This window comes from Lissotriton helveticus, chromosome 8 (genome assembly GCF_964261635.1).
Source record: "Lissotriton helveticus chromosome 8, aLisHel1.1, whole genome shotgun sequence".
Lineage (NCBI taxonomy): Eukaryota > Metazoa > Chordata > Amphibia > Caudata > Salamandridae > Lissotriton > Lissotriton helveticus.
Genome location: NC_136069.1, coordinates 1174371965 through 1174392659, shown reverse-complemented (window position 1 = coordinate 1174392659; position 20695 = coordinate 1174371965). Strand labels below are relative to the sequence as shown.

The window sequence follows — 20695 nt, the reverse complement described above, 5'->3', positions numbered from 1 at the left end:
TACATGGCACTGCTCGCCAACATCGTCCGAGCACACCACCTCCGCATCGTCACCGACAACGCCCAGCTGATCCTCTCCCTCACCAAGGACCCGGCCACCGCCAAATCCAACCTCCACTAGGGAATGAAGCCCGTCGCAGAGTGGATAAAGATTAGCTGGCTGAAGCTGAACTCTGACAAGAGAGAGGTCCTCATCCTTTGATCCGCCCCCTCCGCAAGAGATGACTCCTGGTGGCTGGCCACGCTGAGAACTGCCCCGACACCCACCAACTACGCATGCAACTTGGGTTTCATCCTGGACTCCGCGCTCTTTCTGACCCGGTAAGTTAACGCCGTCTCCTCCTCCTGCTTCAACACCCTCCTCATGCTCCGAAAGATCTACAGATGGATCCCCACCGAAACCAGGAGGACCGTCACCCAAGCACTTATCAGCAGCAGGCTGGATTACGGCAACGCCCTCTACGCAGGAACCACAGCCACACTCCAGAAGCAAATCCAACACATACAAAACGCCTCCGCACGCCTCATCATCGGACTCCCACGCCACAGCCGCTACACCACCCACCTGAGACTTGTACTGGCTCCCGGTCCACAAGAGGATCTCCTTCAAGCTCCACGCCCACGAAGCACTCCACGCCACTGGACCAGCATACCTTAAAGAATGACTATCTGTTCGAGGCATATGAGCTGCAGATTGTACACCTAGCATTAGATCGCCACCTGGTGTTGGGCTCGGATGATTGCATGTTGTTGTCTTGGAAGAAGTATTTGTAGTCACGAGATAGGTGACTCCTCGCTTGGACGATAGTGCGCATGGGCATCGGCTCCATCCTTAGATTATCTTTTCCCGCCACTTGGTTCGGATGCAACTTTTCCACTCCGGTTCGAAAATCTAATTTTCAAAGACTTCGACGTGCAAAACTTTCTAAAAACAAACTTTAACTTCAATATACATAGACTCGACCTCATCACTTCAATTCCGGTCGTCGACGCAGGCCGCTGTGCCTACCCTCGTGGTGAGGCCTACACCTCGTGGAACGAACACCATTCAAAAGATGCCCCGGGTGTGGAGCAAAATTTCCACACGGCGACCATCACGAGGTGTGTAACCTGTGTTTATCACCGGAACACTACGAGTCGAGCTGCACAGCTTGTGCGTCCTTTCGATCCAAGAAGACCATTCGAGATAGGAGGGCCTGTCGACACGACATGCAGAGATCCGCTCCAGAACCGGTGGATATCTTCGAAGGTCCATGTGTCCCTGAGGAAGATTCCGATCTCCAGATCGTATCTGACGCAGACGACTCCGATGACTCCATAACATCAGGTCAAGGCGTGAGTACGACTGCCCCTGCCCCAACACCTAAACCAAGGGCTAAGGTCAAAACTCTGCCTTCGGGGCCCAGTCGCAATCGAGACATCGAAAGCCCCGCCATCGAGCTCGGCTCCGAAGAAAATATTAAAACCTTCCGGTAGCTCCATGCCGAGCAAACCACACGTGCCGATACAACCAGCTCCTTCGGCACCGAAAGAAGTCCCGGTTCCGAAAAAGACCCAGAAACCATTGACTCCTAAAAACACTACGGCACCAAAACCAATGAAGCCTGTTTCCGATACTTCCAAGCCGACCAAAACAGCTTCCAGTCCAAACTCTTCGGTGCCGAAACCTACAAAGCCTGCTACCGATGCATCCAAGCCCTCGAACCAGGCTTCAGTGCTGAAAACTACGCCAAAGGACTATACAACAACTCCTAAGGCTAAAGACCAGCAAAAAACCAGGCCTGGAGCCGAATAATTCGGCGCCAAAAGCATTTTCTGGCCTGATCCTTTGCAAAAAAGGATATACATAAACCCAGAAACAGGACCTGTTTCCACCACACAGGAAGAGGAAGTCGGATACAGCACCTACAGTGCCTGTCAAGAAGAAGGACTCTGCCACATCTCCTATGCACCCTTCTTCTCCTGCATCTCCCTCTCCTGCTGTCCCTTTAAACATTTCACCTCAAAATTCTCCTCTTCATTCTCCACAACATACACCTCCTCAGGAGGCTGATGATCAGTATAGCACGGGGGAGGGAAAGACCCAGATGACCCTTTTCCCTACCCAACGGGTTCACCAGACTGGGAGTATCCAAACCCACAGGATGTACCAGATATTCTTGACCCACATATATATCCATCTAAACCTTCTGCTCCGGGAGACAATATTGGGTTTGGACACTTAATAGGGCTGTCATCTATCACAATGTCACCATGCATTCAGATGAGGCAGAAGAGGACCTTTTACTAGACACTTTCGAACATTCCCAAAAATCTGTGCAAATACTGCCAATGATTAAAGGAGTTATTAAACATGCCCCAGAAGTGTTTAAAGATCCTGTACGGCAGGGTTCTCCAAACCGGTCCTGGAGGGCCGGATCCATGCCAGATTTTGTGCATATCCCCATTTAGATACATGTAGTTATTTAAAAAATCTGACATGGATCCGGCCCTCCAGGACTGGTTTGGAGAACCCTGCTGTACGGGCTAGAATCATAAACCCAAGGATAGAAAAAAAGTACAGAGCAGCTCCTGGAGATCCTGCTTACATTAAGGGACAGCTACCCTTAGACTCCCTAGTAGTTTAAAACGCTAGGAAAAGAGCAAATTCACAAACATCAGGGGAAGCAACACCTCCTGATAAAGAATCCAAAATCATAGATGCTTCAGGGAAAAGAATAGCTGCCCAAGCTAGTAATGCATGGCACATTGCTAACACACAGGCCCTCCTCGCAAGATATGATAGGGCTCACTATGATCAGCTAGAGAAGCTATTACAACTTCTACCTGATCAATATAAGACACAAGCAGATGACCTCAATCAAGAGGGCAAGCTTATATCTAACGCCTCCATTAAATGAGCACTAGATGTAGCAGACACTGCATCCAGGGCAATAAACACCAGTGTCCTTAGACGTCATATGTGGCTATGCATTTCAGGATTTAAGCAAGAGGTACAGACTACTATCTTAAATCAACCATTCAACCCACACCAGTTGTTTGGTCCTGAATTAGACACAGCTCTTGAAAAAATTAAAAAAGACACTGACACAGCCAAGTCTGAGAGCTTTGCAGTCCACCCAAGCAAGAGGCTCCTTTCGTCACTCCTTTTTACAGAGGAGGCTCCAAACAAGCTGGAGCAGACAATTCAGCTTCCTTTAAAACTAATACACAAGCATCCTCTAATAAAGGATACTTTGGAGGAGGCTACAGAGGTAATAACAATAAGGGAAGAGGTCGAGGTAACAACAACAATCAATCCTCTTCCACCACTAAACAGTGACTTCCTTCAGCTCTCCCAACAGTAGACCACTCCTGTAGGGTGGAGATTAACACAGTTCCTACCTGTCTGGAATTCCATCACAACAGACAGTGGGTAAGACAGATTATCTAGTTAGGTTACTGCCTAGAGCTTATAGCTACCCCTCCAAATATGCCACCCAGACGGCGTCCAATGTCCACACAACATCTAACGATGCTCCAACAAGAGGTTCTGTCATTGCTACAAAAAGATGCAATAGAGATCGTTCCATTGCAACATCAAGGAACAGGGGTCTATTCACTCTACTTCCTAATACCCAAAAAGGATGGGACACGAAGATGAATTCTAGATTTGCGGCCTCTCAATTTCTATATACACTCAGATCATTTTCACATGATCACTTTACAACAAGTGCTCCCATTACTGCAACAAGGTGATTTCCTCACTACACTAGACCTCAATGATGCCTACTTTCACATTCCCATATATCCTTCTCACGGGAAGTATCTCCGGTTTGTGCTAGGACAACACTATCAATTCAAAGTCCTTCCATTCGGGGTAACAGCACCAAGAGTGTTTACAAAGTGCTTAGCAGGAGTAGCAAAACATCTCAGAAGACAACATACCCATGTCTTCCCTTACTTAGACGATTGGCTCATAAAGACCAAGTCCTTCAACCAGTGTGTTCAACGCACATCTCGCACAATTCAGACACTGCACAACTTGATGTTTACAATAAATCACACCAAGTCACATCTACAGCCCTCTCATGTACATCAATACCTAGGGGCTACCATAAACACCAATACAGCTCTAGCTTATCCCAGTCCAGCCGGATACAGAGCGTTCAAGCCTTAGTCACAAGGTTTCAAACCAAACGCTCTCTCCCAGCCAGAGTGTTCATGCAACTAATAGGCATGCTGGCATCTTGCATTTTTATTGTACCATATGCAAGACTGCAAATGCATCCATTGCAGGAATGTCTAGCACATCAGTGGAATCAGGCACAAGGACAACTGACAGACCTGGTGTTGGTAGACATCTGCACACATCGCTCTCTGCCGTGGTGGAACACCAAAAACGTGTCCAGATGGTGGCCGTTCCTCGAGCCTGTTCCACAAATAGTACTGACAACAGACGCATCCCTGACAGGATGGGGAGCACATCTTCTCCACCACACAACTCGGGGAAGATGGACTGCTCAACAAAAGGTGCTTCACATCAATCACCTAGGGTTGCTAGCGATTTTCCTGGCACTAAAGTCCTTCCAAGTACACATACAGAACAAAGCTGTCTTAATCCGGACGGACAACATGACAGCCATGTACTACATACGGAAACAAGGAGGCACACATTCTGTGCAACTGTCCCAGCTCGCACAAAACATTTGGAGATGGGCCATTCCACAAAAGATATATCTGCTTGCATAACACCTTCCAGGAGTTCACAATCAGATAGCCTATCTGTTAAGTCGACAGACACAACAGATTCATGAATGGGAACTACATCTTTCACAAGTGGGGTCATCCAGACATAGACCTGTTTGCCACATACGAAAACGCAAAATGCCCAACCTTCGCCGCCAGGTTTCCACACCCATTGTCCAAGGGCAATGCGATATGGATGAACTGGTCAGGCAGATTTACGTACGTTTTCCGCCAACCCCACTAATACCACTAGTGGTAGGCAAGCTCAGACAACAGTCTCTCGAACTGATTCTGGTAGCTCCCACATGGGCATGCCAACCGTGGTTCACCACACTGCTAGAACTCTCTAGTTCCACACCCAAAAACTGTCTCGTACACCATCGATGTTAACGCAGAACCATGGAGACATCAGGCATCCAGATCCAAATCAACTGAATCTGGCTCCTGAAGTCTTAGAGTTTGGTTACCTTAACCTGCCACCAGACTGTATGAATATCATTAAAGAAGCCAAAAGACATACTACTAGAGCTTGTTATGCTGCTAAATGGAAAAGATTTGCCATTTACTGCAATAATAATCATATTGATCCCTTAGATGCTTCCATCCAAAATATTATCTGTTACCTTCTACATTTACAAAGATGTAATCTAGCTTATTCATCTATACGTTTACATCTTGCAGCCATTGCCGCATATCTGCAAAACAGTCAACATATGTCGTTTAGAGTACCAACAATAAAAGCTTTTATGGAAGGATTAAAAAGAATTATTCCGCCTAGGTTACCCCCCTCTCCGGTGTGCAACCTAAACATTGTTCTTACAAGGCTCATGGGACCCCCTTTTGAACCTTAACACAAATGTGAACTATTTCTTACATGGAAAACAGATTTCCTTGTTGCAATTACATATCTTAGAGTTAGTGAAATTCAAGCTTTCACTATACAAGAACCTTTCTTACAATTACACCGTAACAAAGTGGTTCTAAGAACTAATCTTAAATTCCTTCCTAAAGTAATCACTCCTTTTCATCTAAACCAATCAGTTGAGTTACCAGTGTTTTTTCAAAACCCAGACTCAGTAGCAGAAAGAGCTTTACACACACTAGATGTCAAAAGAGCTCTTCTCTATTACATAGATAGGACCAAGTCCTTTCGCAAAACAAAGCAACTATTTGTAGCCTATCTCCACCACATAAAGACAATCCCATTTCAAAATCAGGTATTGCAAGGTGGATTGTTAAATGTATACAAATATGTTATCGCAAAGCAAAACGCACATTAACAGTTCCTCCTAAAGCGCACTCTACACGCGCACTAGGAGCCTCCATGGCTTTCTTAGGAAACATTCCTCTAGAAGACATATGCAAGGCAGCAACATGGTCTACAACACACACCTTCACTAAACACTATTGTGTTGTTGTGCAAGCCAAGCAGCAAGCTGCAGAAGGCCAAGCTGTCCTTAAAACTCTGTTTCAAACTACTGCAACTGATACAGGTAACCACCGCTAGGGGAGACACTGCTGCACAATCTATGCTAAGTGTACAATCTGCAGCTCGTATGCCTCGAACGGAAAATGCTACTTAACCAGTATGCATCTGTTCTTGGCATGTAGAGCTGCAGAGTTGTACACACCCTCCCGCCTCTCCGGGACCTGTGTCTGTTCCAGTTTTATCTTAATTAGATATACACGCATGGACATACTTTTTTCTTTCTACTAAATCCATAATTTCCCATTATGGCAAAAAACAATCTAAGGATGGAGCCGATGCCCATGCGCACTATCGTCCAAGAGAGGAGTCGCCTATCTCGTGACTGCCAAGACTTCTTCCAAGACAACAACATGCAATCATCCGAGCCTAACACCAGGTGGCGATCTAATGCCAAGTGTACAACTCTGCAGCTCTACATGCCAAGAACAGATGCATACTGGTAAGTAGCATTTTCCTTCTACACCCCGAACCGCCAGCTTCGCTCTGCCAACCTCGCCACCGTCCCACACATCCGCCGAACGACCTCCGGCGGCAGATCATTCTCCCACCTCGCTGCCAAGACGTGGAACCTGCCCACCTACGGCAGACCTAGGACCTGCTGACCTTCAGAAGACTCCTCAAGACCTAGCTGTTCCCACCCCCTTTAGGGCCTTGAGACCCTCACGGGTGAGTAGCTCGCTCTACAAATGTCTTGATATATATTAAATCGTACGGCAGCACTAATTTACTTGTACTCCATTTAGAAAATGTGGCTATTTATTCTGGAAATACCAGCAAGTGGAAAACAATTTTCTAGCCTGAGCTTTCGAGGGGAATTGGCCAATGCATGTAATAACTTCACAGAAATGCAGTGAATTCATTGCATTTGAGTACAGGAGAGTACAGTTCAAAAGCTAAGAAGCAGCCAAAGCTTACAGGACAAGTGACCTCCCTTCATAAACCTTTTTGGACAGCTAAAACTTAATACAGCCCAACACTAAATATAACTGTATTTAGGCATTGAGCAATGCACATTTGGGGCCAAGGTTGGGGAAATAACTGCTTCAACCGATCTACCTCCACAATGATGACGTGTTGCATATCTATGCCCATCATGTGAATTTGTAATAGATTTGTCTTGGAGAAGTTGCTTCTCTGTAACCATGTATTTGGATAGTTCGAATCGCTTGTACCCACCCAAGCCCTCTGGGAGGTTGGATTGCTTTAGTAAGGCTTCGCCCCATCACTCACTAGGGCTGCTGAGAAATAAGAACTAAAGGTCCGTATGTGCATTCATCTAAAGGTGGAGGCCTACATTGTGGAGCAGTGGTCGGCAAAGGGGAGTCTCACTTCACACTAAAAGTTGAGCACCCACACCCTTGAGCATTTTATCCAAAAATAACTTTCTATTCGCTAGTTTAAAGGTTCTCCAGGACATGGAAATCTTGGCTAATGAGGCTGCAAAAGTATTTTTGTTCGTAACTGTTAATTTGCTTGACCACCGCCTGCTGTTTGTCAGTAGAGGACCTAGGTGGCTGAACTTGTAATCCTTATTTTGCAGTGAAATCAACCTAAACCGGTGCGTCCCAAACTGTAGTTTGCGACCCACTGTTGGCTACTGAGACAATTTAGCTATGGCGGCGGGTCACAAAATTCCAAGCAATAAATAAACAAGCATTTACAATGCAAAGGTTTCGCCTTTGGAAAAGTTTGCGCTATTGGCATTGTAAATGACAAAATTTGTATTTATGTGTTGGTTTTGAAAACAGATAAATAAATGGCATTGTCATTTACATTGCTAATAGCTCTAACTTTTCCGGAGGTAATGGGGAAGGGGCTCCAAAAAAGACTGGTGCACCAGGCGCGACCAGTGCTAGGACCAGCCCTGGCTGGGAGACTTAACACCCTCCCCCCCACCCTTAAGTTCTGGTCTAGTTGCGCCCCTGGTCATATGATGTGCATTGCAGCACCCCCACAGTGAAAATTGTTCGCAGCACTACTGGCACCGACTTGTTCAAACAGGAAGTAATTCTACTGGAAAAAAAAAAAAAAGCCAGCCTGGTCATGTTCATGGTATTTGAAGGAGGCTCTCTGGTGTGCGTCAGTGCCTCTTAAATTGGAACATCCATGAGATTCCTAGGAGCAAAAGCGGAGAGATGCAAGCATAACTTTTAAAACACCCAGTAACTAACTGGATAAACCAAATTTCACTACAATAAAAAAAAAGCAAGCAGAAGTAAAGAATCTACGGGATGCACGAGACATGCAACCTTTGCTTTTGTTTTCCTCCACCCAGTCCACATGGGCTGGGACTGGAATATTTTCAAAGGGGCTGGTTTTATTCCAGGCCTTATTTGGTCTCATTAAGAAAGTCTCCCGCCAGCCAGGCTGGGTCCTGTAGGGGAGTGCAAGCGCACCCACCGGCGGACGCTGCACACGCCCGCAAAGAGCTGGGAAAAGTGACTTCTCAAAGCAGGAACCTTGTGAAAAGAGGTGTTGGTTAACACAATTAATAACAGAGCCACCGTGAGATTATGTTCAATGTCACTCTAGCGCCAGTTAGGGTACCATTAAGTTGCCTCACGCTAATGAAAGAGTTAACAGTTCCAGTCGGGGAGGATCTGGTCTCTCCAGTAGCCTTCTCACCAGTAACAAATCCGGCACAGAAACTGCTTCTAAACCTTCAGGGATCGTTAAACACCGATAGTGCTGCCTTGTCCTTAAGTGAGAATTTCGTGGTTGTTGTTCTTACAGTCTCAGTCTTACAGTGTGTTTTTGATTTCTAGGTACATAAATTTGAAAATGTTTTAGGCTGTCTTCGTAAAGTTTGCAGCCTTACTTCATGTTCATTAAAATACGCTGTGTTGTCAAATAAGCTTAAAGGGGGAAAAACCAGAATGACAGAGCTAAGAACAAGGAGTGAAGCCGAATGGTGTTAACGGATAGCTAAACCCTGGAGTGCAGAGTTGGGGACGAGCGCTAATATGCCTCATGATCTGGAAGAAAAACAAGCATTTACCCTCGAACCTGAGGAACCTGTGGAACGGACGGCTATTGGCTTCTTACTCTCACCGCATTCCCTAAGCAGATGGGGATTGGGGTTGTCAAAGATTGGTTGAGGAGTATTCTGAGCCCTCGCGGTGCTCTACCGACCTCCACATATTTTGTTAAAGACTTGTGCTCCCACCACTTCGTTACTTCACTTTTCATCTTTTTTTCAAGATCTTTTAAAAGAAATTTGACATCATTGTCCGTATTAGATTCCAATGTTCTTGTATCAGTACCGTTACTGCCGACTTTTGGTAAATTACTGAACAGCTCGTCTGCGGCTGCCTCTCGCTCGTGTCCTGCGTCTATGGACATTTTTAGAGGATATCTCCGTGAATATTTGAACCTCAACCTCCGTGAGTTCAACAACTTGTACTGCCAAAGGTCCTCTCACCCCGCCTACACAAATGCTGTCTCACTCACCAGTTTTCGATGGATTCCTTTCGGGAGTCCTCCGACTCAACCGACGGTGTCCTCTCACTGGCGTATGCTCTCCCGGACGGCGGGAGGGGGCGGGAGTGGACACGGACGGCGGGAGGGGGCGGGAGTGGACACGGACGGCGGGAGGGGGCGGGAGTGGACACGGACGGCGGGAGGGGGCGGGAGAGGACACGGACGGCGGGAGGGGGCGGGAGAGGACACGGACGGCGGGAGGGGGCGGGAGAGGACACGGACGGCGGGAGGGGGCGGGAGAGGACACGGATGGCGGGAAACGTGCACAGGACAGCGAGGGGGGGGGCGGAAAGGCACACGGAGGGGGCGGGAATGGACAGACTTACAGTGAAAGGGGAGGGAACGGGAAAAAACGTAACTCCGCCCTGGGAAAAAATCTCGGGAACGCCCCCGAATCTGGTCCGGCCTTGACGGACAGATGTCTGTTCCAATGGCTAGCCTCCATTTATGGAGCTAGCCAATGGGACAGGGGGGCGTTTTCCATTTTCCTTACTAGAATCAAGAGATTTCTCTGGAGGCGGAGCTAAGAGCTCCGCCCTCCAGCGAAACCTAAAAATGCCTTTAAAATCTGTATTTTTCTCGTCATATCTGCTTCGCTTCAAAGACTGAGGTCGAGCGTCAGGCTGCATCTCTTGACAAATTGCTGCTTATTTTTTAACGCGAGGATTGGTGTTTAAGAACGCATCTCACTTTGCAATCGGAGAAAGAAAAGTGTCACGTAATTCACTTGTGTGAAAGGAAGGGCTGTAGGACATCAGGTTTTTTTGGGGGGGAACAAACAAAAAAATCTAAATACCAGTAAATGAACTGTAACACTCAGCAGTTAGCAAAGCAAAAATGAAGCACTGTTTTGTTATTTTGAAGTTTGATGGAAACAAAGACTTAAGTAGGCTCTAAACCCAACCAGGCACTTTACTTAGTGATGCACAAAAGATAAATATTCAGATTTCCACACATTTGTGGGCGATAGTTTTATTAGTAGAAAAGTTTGTATATGCAAACTTTGTGACCATTTCAGAGGAAAATGTGCGGTCTGTAAAGACTACGATACCACTCTGATTTAGTTGCATAAAAAATAATTGCCCGACTCCTGGCAATTAAAGCTAGGTGGGTTGCAAAAGTTTGTTCCAAAACTTTAGAACCACGACCAGATTTTTGTAAGCATTGAGCTAAACCATGAGCTCAAAGTACATAAAAAACAGGCTGGATGTTGTTGTTCAATGTTCATAAATGGCAGCACAAGGCGCCATGTGCAAATCCAGAGATTCACAGTAAGTGGAAAGGGAAGGAAACCAACTGAGGTATGTACTTGGCTCTCCAGGCCTAATGGATAGACCATTTGAATGCATACTTTCAGCATTTCCTCATGCTTTTGTGTAATATGGAAGTTACCGGAATATAAATGAATTAAGCTGCGAAGACCATGTCCACCTGCTGGTGACATACTGAATGGCAAATGGTTAGTTCACCAAACTACCCCTTTGACACACAGCATCCCTTTGTGATCGAGTGATTGCCCAATAAGGGGGGGGAATTACAGCTAGTTATCCCATGTAAATTATTTCTTTTAACGTGGTCTCTTTTTCCATAGTTGGGATACCAGGTCTAACACTACGTCGAAGCCAAGTCATTCTGTAGATGCTCACACAGCAGAAGTCAACTGCTTGTCCTTCAATCCATACAGTGAGTTCATCCTAGCCACTGGGTCGGCGGACAAGGTAAGTAGTGTAGGTATTTTGTCCAATTAACTCTTCAGGAATTGTATTCAATATGCGATCATGATCAGCCTCCTTCATATATCTTTGACACTGTACTACCTGTAATTTGCATTGGAGGGACTTTAATAGGGAAAGTGATTGGCGAGGGTGGTTGTTCGCCTATGGGTGGTGTATTTCTTCTGGTAGACATCTTAATTATAAATGCAGAGGACCGCAAACATTCATCTTAGAAAAAAAAATTGTAAATACTTGGGCCATTATTTATGCTCATGGCACTCCTTATGGTTTTTTTGCTGCTGGGCCCAGACTGCATTATTTCTTTGTGGGGACACTAAGGGATCCCATGCTACCAACCGATAGTGGTTTAGTGATACTTACTTTTGTAAGTGACCCCATTATGTCACAGGTACTGCAGTTATATTCTCAGCTTGGTTTGTGATGCATGGTATAATGACATCAACATGTGTCTGCTGTGTTACTAGCACGACAGATGCGTTAGTATTACTAGTGTTTGTTTCTGCTTGTCCTTGCAGATGGAAACTAAACTGACTAGTCCAGCTCCTTCCCAAAGGCGCTTGGTGGACTGCACTTGTACCTCAATTTCCACTTGCATGAGAAAATGAGTGACCTAGGGGTGTTTCCGCTTTGTTTGGGTTTGTCAGTGAGATGACGCTGCTTTTCCCTATGCACAATGAGCATGAGGCAGATAATTTTGACTGTGGACCTGCAGTTGAAATTTTTGCTCCAATATTCTCAATATATGATAGTGATGGGCTGGGAAAAGTCTAACTCTCTTTTGGCAAAGACTGAAAGTAGAGTCCGTAGTTGACACACTTGTTTCAATAGGCATGAAGAACTCCAGCCGAGTCATTGTAAAACATTAACATGTACATTTGAACCCGGTCTGATTACTGTTAGGTTTTTGTCACAGCATATTACATAAAAAAATTCCGAACATAATCCAATAAAGAGCCTAATCAATACAGAGACATAGATTATAGTTCAGAATTGCATCAGACTTATTCCATCAACGTATAGAAACCCCAACAACTGGTTTCTCGTTAAGAACAGTTCACAGATGAAAGTAACCAGTAGTAGAGAATTCACCTCGGAGTAGCCACATGCATAAAACAAATGGCAACACGTTTCATGAGTCCTATTGCTTCATCTGGGATCTATATATCTATATCGCATAAGAACAATCGCGCATTCTCCACGGCGTGAAACAAGCCCTCCAACCGATAGTAAGTTGCAGAAGGTTTTAATTGCAGAAGGTAATCCAAACAGCACAGCATGACTCGATTCAACTGGAACGGGTCTTAATCCTGTGCAAAATAAGGGGTGGTCGATTGCTCTTGGGTTTAAATACACTGCAGACTTGAACACTGAAGGACTCTGAGTGCGACCACATTCTTCACAAGATTGTCAAAATACTTAGTATAGCAATGTTGTCATTATTTGGGAATCAGTGAGCACATCGCAACATCTGTACTCTAATTGAATCAGTCATCAATGCACTCTAGCTGTAAAGCGAGTTAACACTATTTCTAATTCCCATCTGTTTGCAGTACTTCAATGTCCATACTACTTTGCAAATGTAAAACATTCTTGCATCCTTCCTCTCCCCATTGATAACATTATACCTTTCATGGATATTTGAGACGAACCCCTCTCAGCATCCGCTTTGCATCGGACTTATTCCATCAATGTATAGAAACACCAACAACTTATTTCTCGCTAAGTACAGTTCACAGATGAAAATAACCAGCAGTAGTGAATTCACCTCTGAGTAGCCACATGCATAAAACAAATGGCAACACGTTTCATGAAACCTATTGCTTCATCGGGGATATATATTTTTCATTCTGAGATGTGGTATTCACAGAACCTGCATAATTACTTTGGGATGCCTCCTCCACTTGGACATGTTTGAGTACACACATTTATTTTTAGTGGTTCTGTGTTCATTTCAGCCTTCTGTGTTTGAGCTTCTCATCTTGCAGACCAAATTTTCTGCTAGGTAATCTACTAGGCAAATAGTGTTAAGTCATTCTAATGAACAGTTATGTTATAAATTGGTGAGTCGGATTAGGATCCTTGGGATGGAAAACTGCACTTAAATATGTTCCTTAATATCACCTTTTACCAAAGATAATAGTATTGTTTGCTTTTCTTTGGCGTCCTATTTGTCTGTTGTCCCATTTGGGTTAAAATTAGTTTTTCCATTAAAGAAACATTGTTTTGTATATTGCACTGCTTTTTGTTTTTTTATAAACTTTTTTCATTAATCTGTTCAATTTCATACTCCATTCATTAATCAATTTAAATTGCAAGACATTGTTCTAATTGTAAAAGTTATCTACACACTTATTCTATAATAATAAATAGGACTGTTGATCTGGTTGCTAACGCGTAATATAACATTGACAATGGAAATAGTGTAATATTTTTACATATACAATTCCATAAAATATATTTTAAAACGCATTGTTTTGTATTTAACACTTCAGCTTTTTCCAAGTGGTCTTTTTAAATAAGTCTTCTGTTAATTTGTAGACTGTGGCATTGTGGGACCTCCGAAATTTGAAATTGAAACTTCATTCCTTTGAGTCACACAAGGATGAGATCTTTCAGGTGAGCTATAGAACTATTCTGTTTTGGTAAGCTGTTAATATAATTTCTTTTTGTGATCATTTGCATTAGTGTCCTATACATTTTATATAAATCTAAACAAACCATAGCAGCAGTGAATACCAAAGGCACCCTAAAAACTACATTCACATATTGGGAAACCTACATCAGTAAATGTAGCTTGTCTACAATAAATAAACATCTGGTGACTTGTCTTGCGCAGTACTAGCCATGTGGTTCATAGTTATTTGTGTAAAGCTGCATGAATTCAATATGTAATTTGGTTTAGCATAATCAGTAGCATCATAGTGAGCACATACATGTCTAGACGCAACACATGGGCATGAATATGCACTTTTCCTGCCCTGTGCGTCCATCATCCTGTGCCCTACAGCTATAGATGGCAGCCTTGATGTGGGTATTGCCCCGAGGATGGCTATACATCTGCCAAGATTCCTTTCCTGTGCAGTTCTCCCCACACTTAACTGGGAGTTGGGAATTGTTGATTGGGTCTGGAAGCGTGAAGTTGCTGTGATTGTGTTTTAAGCATATTTGATATCATTTAGGGCCTCAATTGAAGGGTGAAATTTGAGGCTAGGAGAGGCTACGTGTTTCTGCAATCCAGGGTAAACTGGAGGCTATGTAGGCATTGTATTTTAAAGTGCTGTTGGTCAAAAAATTATCGGAATTAAAACTGTTTCTACATTCTGTATATCCTTGTTAAATATTTGCGCAGCTGTTGCTGTCATAGACCTGGATTTCTTAAACCCTGGAAATTTTGAAGTATGCGTTGCCTTTGCTACTTAATCTATTTGTGCCAGTTGACTGGAAGAGAAGAGCAATGCTCTCATTCAAATTCTTGTATATGCACTCAAATTTCTATGAATTTGTATTTTTGATATGACAGTGAAATGTGCATCTGAAGCTGTCTCTTCTATCACAATTGAATTTCAAGTGTATTTTGAAGAAACATGTCTTTGGTAACAGTTGTTTTTGGGTTATTTCAACATTAGAATTTGTCTTGGCTTATTATTTTCTAGACCGTTTGTTTGATGTTTTACTCTGCGAACACATGGTCCCGCGCAGTGCTGGTCATTTACTGGATCTGCTGTTAGACCACATTGTAAACCCCAAATCCTCTTTAAGTGAGCTGACCAGGCCTTAATTACATTTTAGATTGCCTTACTTTTTAGGCAATCTTTTTTTTTAAAGATGCTCCACTTTAGAGCATTTAATAAGCTCGTAAGGGATTTAAAACTATTACAGAGGATGAAGTTATGTATATAACCTACTTGCAAGAAAGTAATCCCTAGACTTAAGGTATAAGAAATAAAATGCAAATATTAACAGGCTGGCACCTGAAAAGTTTCCACGATAATAGCATGGAAAAATCTGTGCTCTTGTACAGCACTTGGCAATGAAAGTGTTAGAGGAACAACCTTGAGCACAAAAGGCATAGAACCAGACTGGTATTTCACATTAATCCTTGTAGAGTCTATTAGTCTTATTAAGAAAGCAATTTGTACAGCTAAAAGTATTGATCAGATCTGCATTACTCCTGCTTTAATTGAATTCTATAAACAATTGAGATAAAAAGCTGGGAATTAGTGAGCGGGTTCACGTCGCAAAAGCATTTTCCAAATTTTTGTTTTTTAGCTGACATTCGATTTGAAAATCTGAGTGAATTGATAATATAACCCCTTTAACTTCCTTTACCTTAAACTCTAGCTTCTAATCTTGATTTCATTTCGGCTATGGATGCCAGGGCTCTGATCGGATGCTTCTATTGCTGATACTATGACTAATGCCTTTGTTACACAGCACATTAAGGATGACCTTTCTTACCTGCTGTTTAGCTCTATACAGCGGGGCATGTCTAGGGGTATTTTATCGTGCCATTTTGTAATCCTTGATTCTATGAAACAAGATTGGGGTCTAAATTTATCAATCTAGTATATTACAGGCTAATTTCTATGGTTTTCCGTTTCAATGTAATTGAATCTGTGGTGTTCTCATAGCTGCAGAATTGGTGAGTCTTTGCTTCTTGATTACTAGTCTTGTTGCAGACTGCTATGTGTTTAGAGTACTCGGTTTTAGGGAGCAGATGTTGTAGTGCTATCAATTATGCTGCAAACCAACACATATAGCAGTTGACCATGAGCTGCTCCTCACTTGTCTGGAACGTATGGCATTAGACTTTAATTGTTGTTTTCATGCCAATCACGAGCAACAAAGATACTTCGATCATACCATTGTAAATGAGCTAGTAATTAAAAAAAAATCCACCCACTTGTTTGTCTACTCATTTGCTTCTGAATGCTACAAAGTTTTTGTTATTGTTTCCCTTGCATAGTCCGCAACCTTGTATTTGACGTCTGTGTTCAATGAGCTTGTGTCAACCGATTGAAACCAAGGGTTGTCTATAAAACTGACTGGTCTTTTGGCTTGATGGTAACCGCAGATGCAAAGACTGTGCATTTTCATCAGTTTAATATTTTCTACATATAACCACTGTTTGGTATAGTCCATAAAACAACCCTCGTTCAAACAATGCTGTTTCCCTTACTTCTTGACTGTTCAGACCAAATTGGTTAGTGGATTGCACCAGTTCAAAATTTATCACTGGGTGGGTAACCTTAGGTTTTGTAAATGTTTTTCTATCTATACAAAGGAAAGCACTAGGTTGACTGAGTCCAGGAACAGTTCAAGTTGAGTTTTAACTCCATATTAAAGATAGTTCATGAGTAGACCACAGATACCGGTTTCATCAACCTGCCTCCATAAATCTAAAATAGTTCAAATCTACCTGGAATTGTGGCTCTATAAGAAGTTTGGAGATTAACAGAGTGGTTCCTAGATATCCACGTTATTTAATATCTTGCAGTCTGCCATACAGTCTCAATAAGGTTCAGACAATTTTATGGAACTTGAAGACCTTCAAGTGGGTGATGACAATGTTTTAGTTCATGTACTTAATTTATTTGCAAATTGGCTCTTGTAACAGTAGTTTTATTGTACTTTTATATTTGTTTTAGGATGTACAGTACATTGAAGCTGGGTTGATTGATAGTGCTTTATTGATTGACTGGGTCTCCTATCCATGCGTTTCAAGTCCAACATTAGTGCTTTATATAGTGTTATAGGTTTGCCAGCGGTCCTCAATCTTAGCATACTCTTTACCATTTTTCCCTTCAATTTGATTAGTCAGGCAAGGTCTCCCATGAAAGTTTAGGTGTTATTCACAGACTTTGATACAGTATGAAGGGCACATCCTCTATTCAGCTTTCCGCTGATACCTGCAAAGGTTAGGACCTTTCAGTTCAGAAACTGGTCACACATCTAGATAGTTATCTCTTCTCCATTAGAAGAAAAATTCTGTAGAGGTCTTCTGAGCTAGAGGTCACACATCGCCGAAGTTCCACAAAACATACCATTCCACATCTTGCTGAATGAACAAGTTTAAAATTAAGAGTGATACACTTACCACCTTCCTCTTACAATGGTTTCAGGAACTCTTTACTCTCACAAACAACCCAAACTAGTTTTTTTAGTAGGCTGTTAAGTCCTGAAAACATCCCTGGGTTTGTGCAAATGCAGCTTTAAAATACATTGAGACAGCTGGGTAGCAGACGTATTTTCATTTGAGCTATATGGCCTGTCCTATATGGGACAGGGCAGTTGAAAAGACCACTGAGCTCACCATCACAACCTAACTTGCTCAATATTCACGTTGCTGGACCTCGTCCACTGTGACACATCTCTGCCTGGGCATCTGAATGAGTGCTTCTGCCGACTGTTGTAAAACCCTGCAGTTGATCGGCTCTCATAGTCTGCAGCACCCTGACGGAAAACAGCACTGACTTATTCCAGTTTATCTTAAGGCCTGTCACGGAGCCAAAATTGTCTGTCATACCCCTTGGCTTTTCATCTGTTGTCTCGGGATCTTCTGGGTACATGTTGTCAGAGTAGAGTGCCACAGCATGTTCAAAATTACTCTCCTCCAGGGCAAACAAAGGAAAGGAGTCATCTGTGTCTTATTTATGCCTCTCAACTTCCAATTCTGTAGATACAAGAGAAACATTTTAACCTTTGCCAGTGGATTTGGAACCCAGAAGGACAATCTATGGCTAGGTTCAATATCTTAGGACTGCAAAGAAATGGAATGGATGTGGATTTATAGAGCGCGAATTGCTGCCCGAAGGCGTCCAAGCGCTAGAATAACCAGGAACCTACGAGGGAGGCTGGCTGGAATTAGCGGGGCAAGTTAAAAAGAAAAGTTTTTAACTGTTTACGGAATGTGGGCAGATTGCAATTGGCTCTCAGGTGCAGGGAGAGTTTGTTCCATGCCATGGATGCGTTGTAGGCAAACGTCCTGCCGCCAGATCTAGATCTTTTTATTCTTGGTGTCGTGGCCAAGAAAGTCTGGCTGGAGCGGAGGTTTCTGCTGGGAAGGTAGTGAGTAATTAGGTCCCGGGTAATCCTGGGGCCCGTGTCCCAGAAGGCCTGATGTGCAATGCACATGGCCTTAAACAGAATCCTCTGACGCACTGGTAGCCAATGAAGGCTGGCCAGCCCGGCCCTCACTGATTGTCTGCGTGGGATCTTGAGCAGCAGGCGTGCTGCGCAGTTCTGCACTAACTGGAGTCTACGTATGGTATATTCTGGGGCACCAAGGTAGAGCACGTTATTGAAGTCCAGGCGTGATTGTATTAAACCCTGTACAGCCACCTGCTTTGCCTCCACGGGAAGGAGAGGGAAGATTTTGTTTAACATTCTCATGAGTCCAAAACAGGCGGCCAAGAGTTTTGTAGCCTGGGTGCTAAATGATAAGGACTTATCCAACCAAACCCCAAGGCTCTTGATGTTGTTTTTTGGGGTTGGAGGAAGGCCTAGACAGGGGGGCCACAGGGTGTCGGGGAAGTAGGGATCAGGGGGACCTAGGAGCATCAACTCCGTTTTGTCCCCGTTCAATTTAAGAAATGAAGAGGACATCCAGCCCTTGACCTTATCTAGGCATTCTTTGAGACCGCCTGACGCAGGCATGTTGGCCTCCTGCGCCAGTGAGACCACCAGCTGCGTGTCGTCTGCATAGGAGATGATCTTAATCCCAAAAGGGCGGACGACCTCAGCCAGTGGCCTCATGTATATGTTGAACAATGCGGGGCTCAAAGAAGAGCCCTGAGGAACTGCGCACTTTAAAGGTCTACGGGTGGACGTAGACTCACCCTCAAAGACTCGGAAGTATCTATCCTCTAAAAAGGATTTGAACCACAGCCAGGCTTTGTCCCTGATCCTGGCGTTAGATATACGGTGCAGCAAGATGTCATGGCTGACCGTATCAAACGCCGCGCTGAGGTCAAGGAGGATCACTGCCACTGATCCTCCTTGGTCCAAGATCTTTCTGGACTCCTCTGTGACCATAAGAAGGGCTGTCTCAGTCCCATGTTTGGGTCTAAAGCCCGTCTGGGTGGGATCTAATAATTGTTGTTCTTCTAGAAAATTTACCAGTTGGAGATTTATAAATTTTTCCAGAAGCTTACTCACCCATGGGAGCAGGGAGATAGGACGATAATTACCAAGGTCAGTCGGATCCAGGTTGGATTTCTTCAATAAAGATCTGACCATCACCTATCACCTATCACGTCTTGTTGAATTCCTTTCCTGCTTCTTATGCTACTCTGCATTCCTCCATGCTCTCATGAGATTCTTGACAGTGTTACAGAAAAGTGTGACACCTTTAATTTGGGCAATACCAGTGCCACAACTCCCTGTAATCCTTTTCCCTAAGCCCTAGCGGAATATTTGTTTATACTCTGTCTGACGAGGTTACTATAAACCCTCTGCTCAAGTGGATTGTTTTATGATTTATGTACCATTACCTATCTAACCTCCTCAATTGCGGCTGGATGTAGTTGTCTATTCTATCACCTAGAAACGTAGACTGCGGAGTCGCCAAGTGTTTGGTTAAACTCTGGCATGGCTGATTTTTTTTTTTTTTTTTTTTTTTTTAACCAGTGGTTGGGCTACTGATCACTCACATTATTTCAGGGTTTTTCAAACTATCTTTGTGAAAGGTGCTAAAATACAGCATTTCCCTCGCTGTAACATTACTTATTAAGTAACAGATGTACCTTAATCGGGCACTGTAAAATGGATGTACACACTCGAAGTGATATGGTAATGCTGGTTAGAGAGGAAATTTCTACTTGCTGGTTAGCGCACACAAAATAAAATGCATCAAAACTTTGACGAGAAGCTCTTTGACCTCTAATGTTTAAAATTCAATTATTTGCTGTTTCGTTATAAGTGATTGTAATGCAGTTGAGGTTACATAGAGCCACCCCCTACCTCTAGGCAGTCCTTCTTTTCTTTTCAGTGACTTGGGCCCTAATTAAAAGTTGGGCAAAATTCCATGTGGTGATTCTCAGCGGCTGGAGTTACCATAACTGACCAGAATTCTTCATGTGGAATTTTGCCTAATACAACCCTGAAACTCATGGGCAGGGGCAATAAATGCAAATATTGAATTATGGTGTGAGATTCTGCACAGCAGTAACTAGTCTGTCTGACGGGGGCGTGGCCAAGCAACATGGCCGACAGGATGTGAGCTCCTTCGGCTCCCGGCAGGCCGCCACTTTAATCCTGTCCAC

The 20695-nt window shown here is 43.7% G+C and overlaps 1 protein-coding gene across 4 annotated transcripts in view; it reads left to right on the top strand.

The window, feature by feature from the left end:
• The window catches only part of RBBP7 (RB binding protein 7, chromatin remodeling factor), a 99413-nt gene that overhangs the window by 56805 nt on the left and 21913 nt on the right, over window positions 1-20695 (top strand). For 2 of the 4 annotated variants that reach the window (XM_078658101.1, XM_078658102.1), the window contains exons 7-8: window positions 11288-11414; window positions 13971-14048. In XM_078658101.1, coding sequence (XP_078514227.1) covers window positions 11288-11414; window positions 13971-14048 — 205 coding nt within the window. Of the gene's footprint in view, window positions 1-11287; window positions 11424-13970; window positions 14049-20695 lie in introns of all 4 variants that reach the window. The other 2 variants (XM_078658099.1, XM_078658100.1) reach the window with 1 other exon arrangement.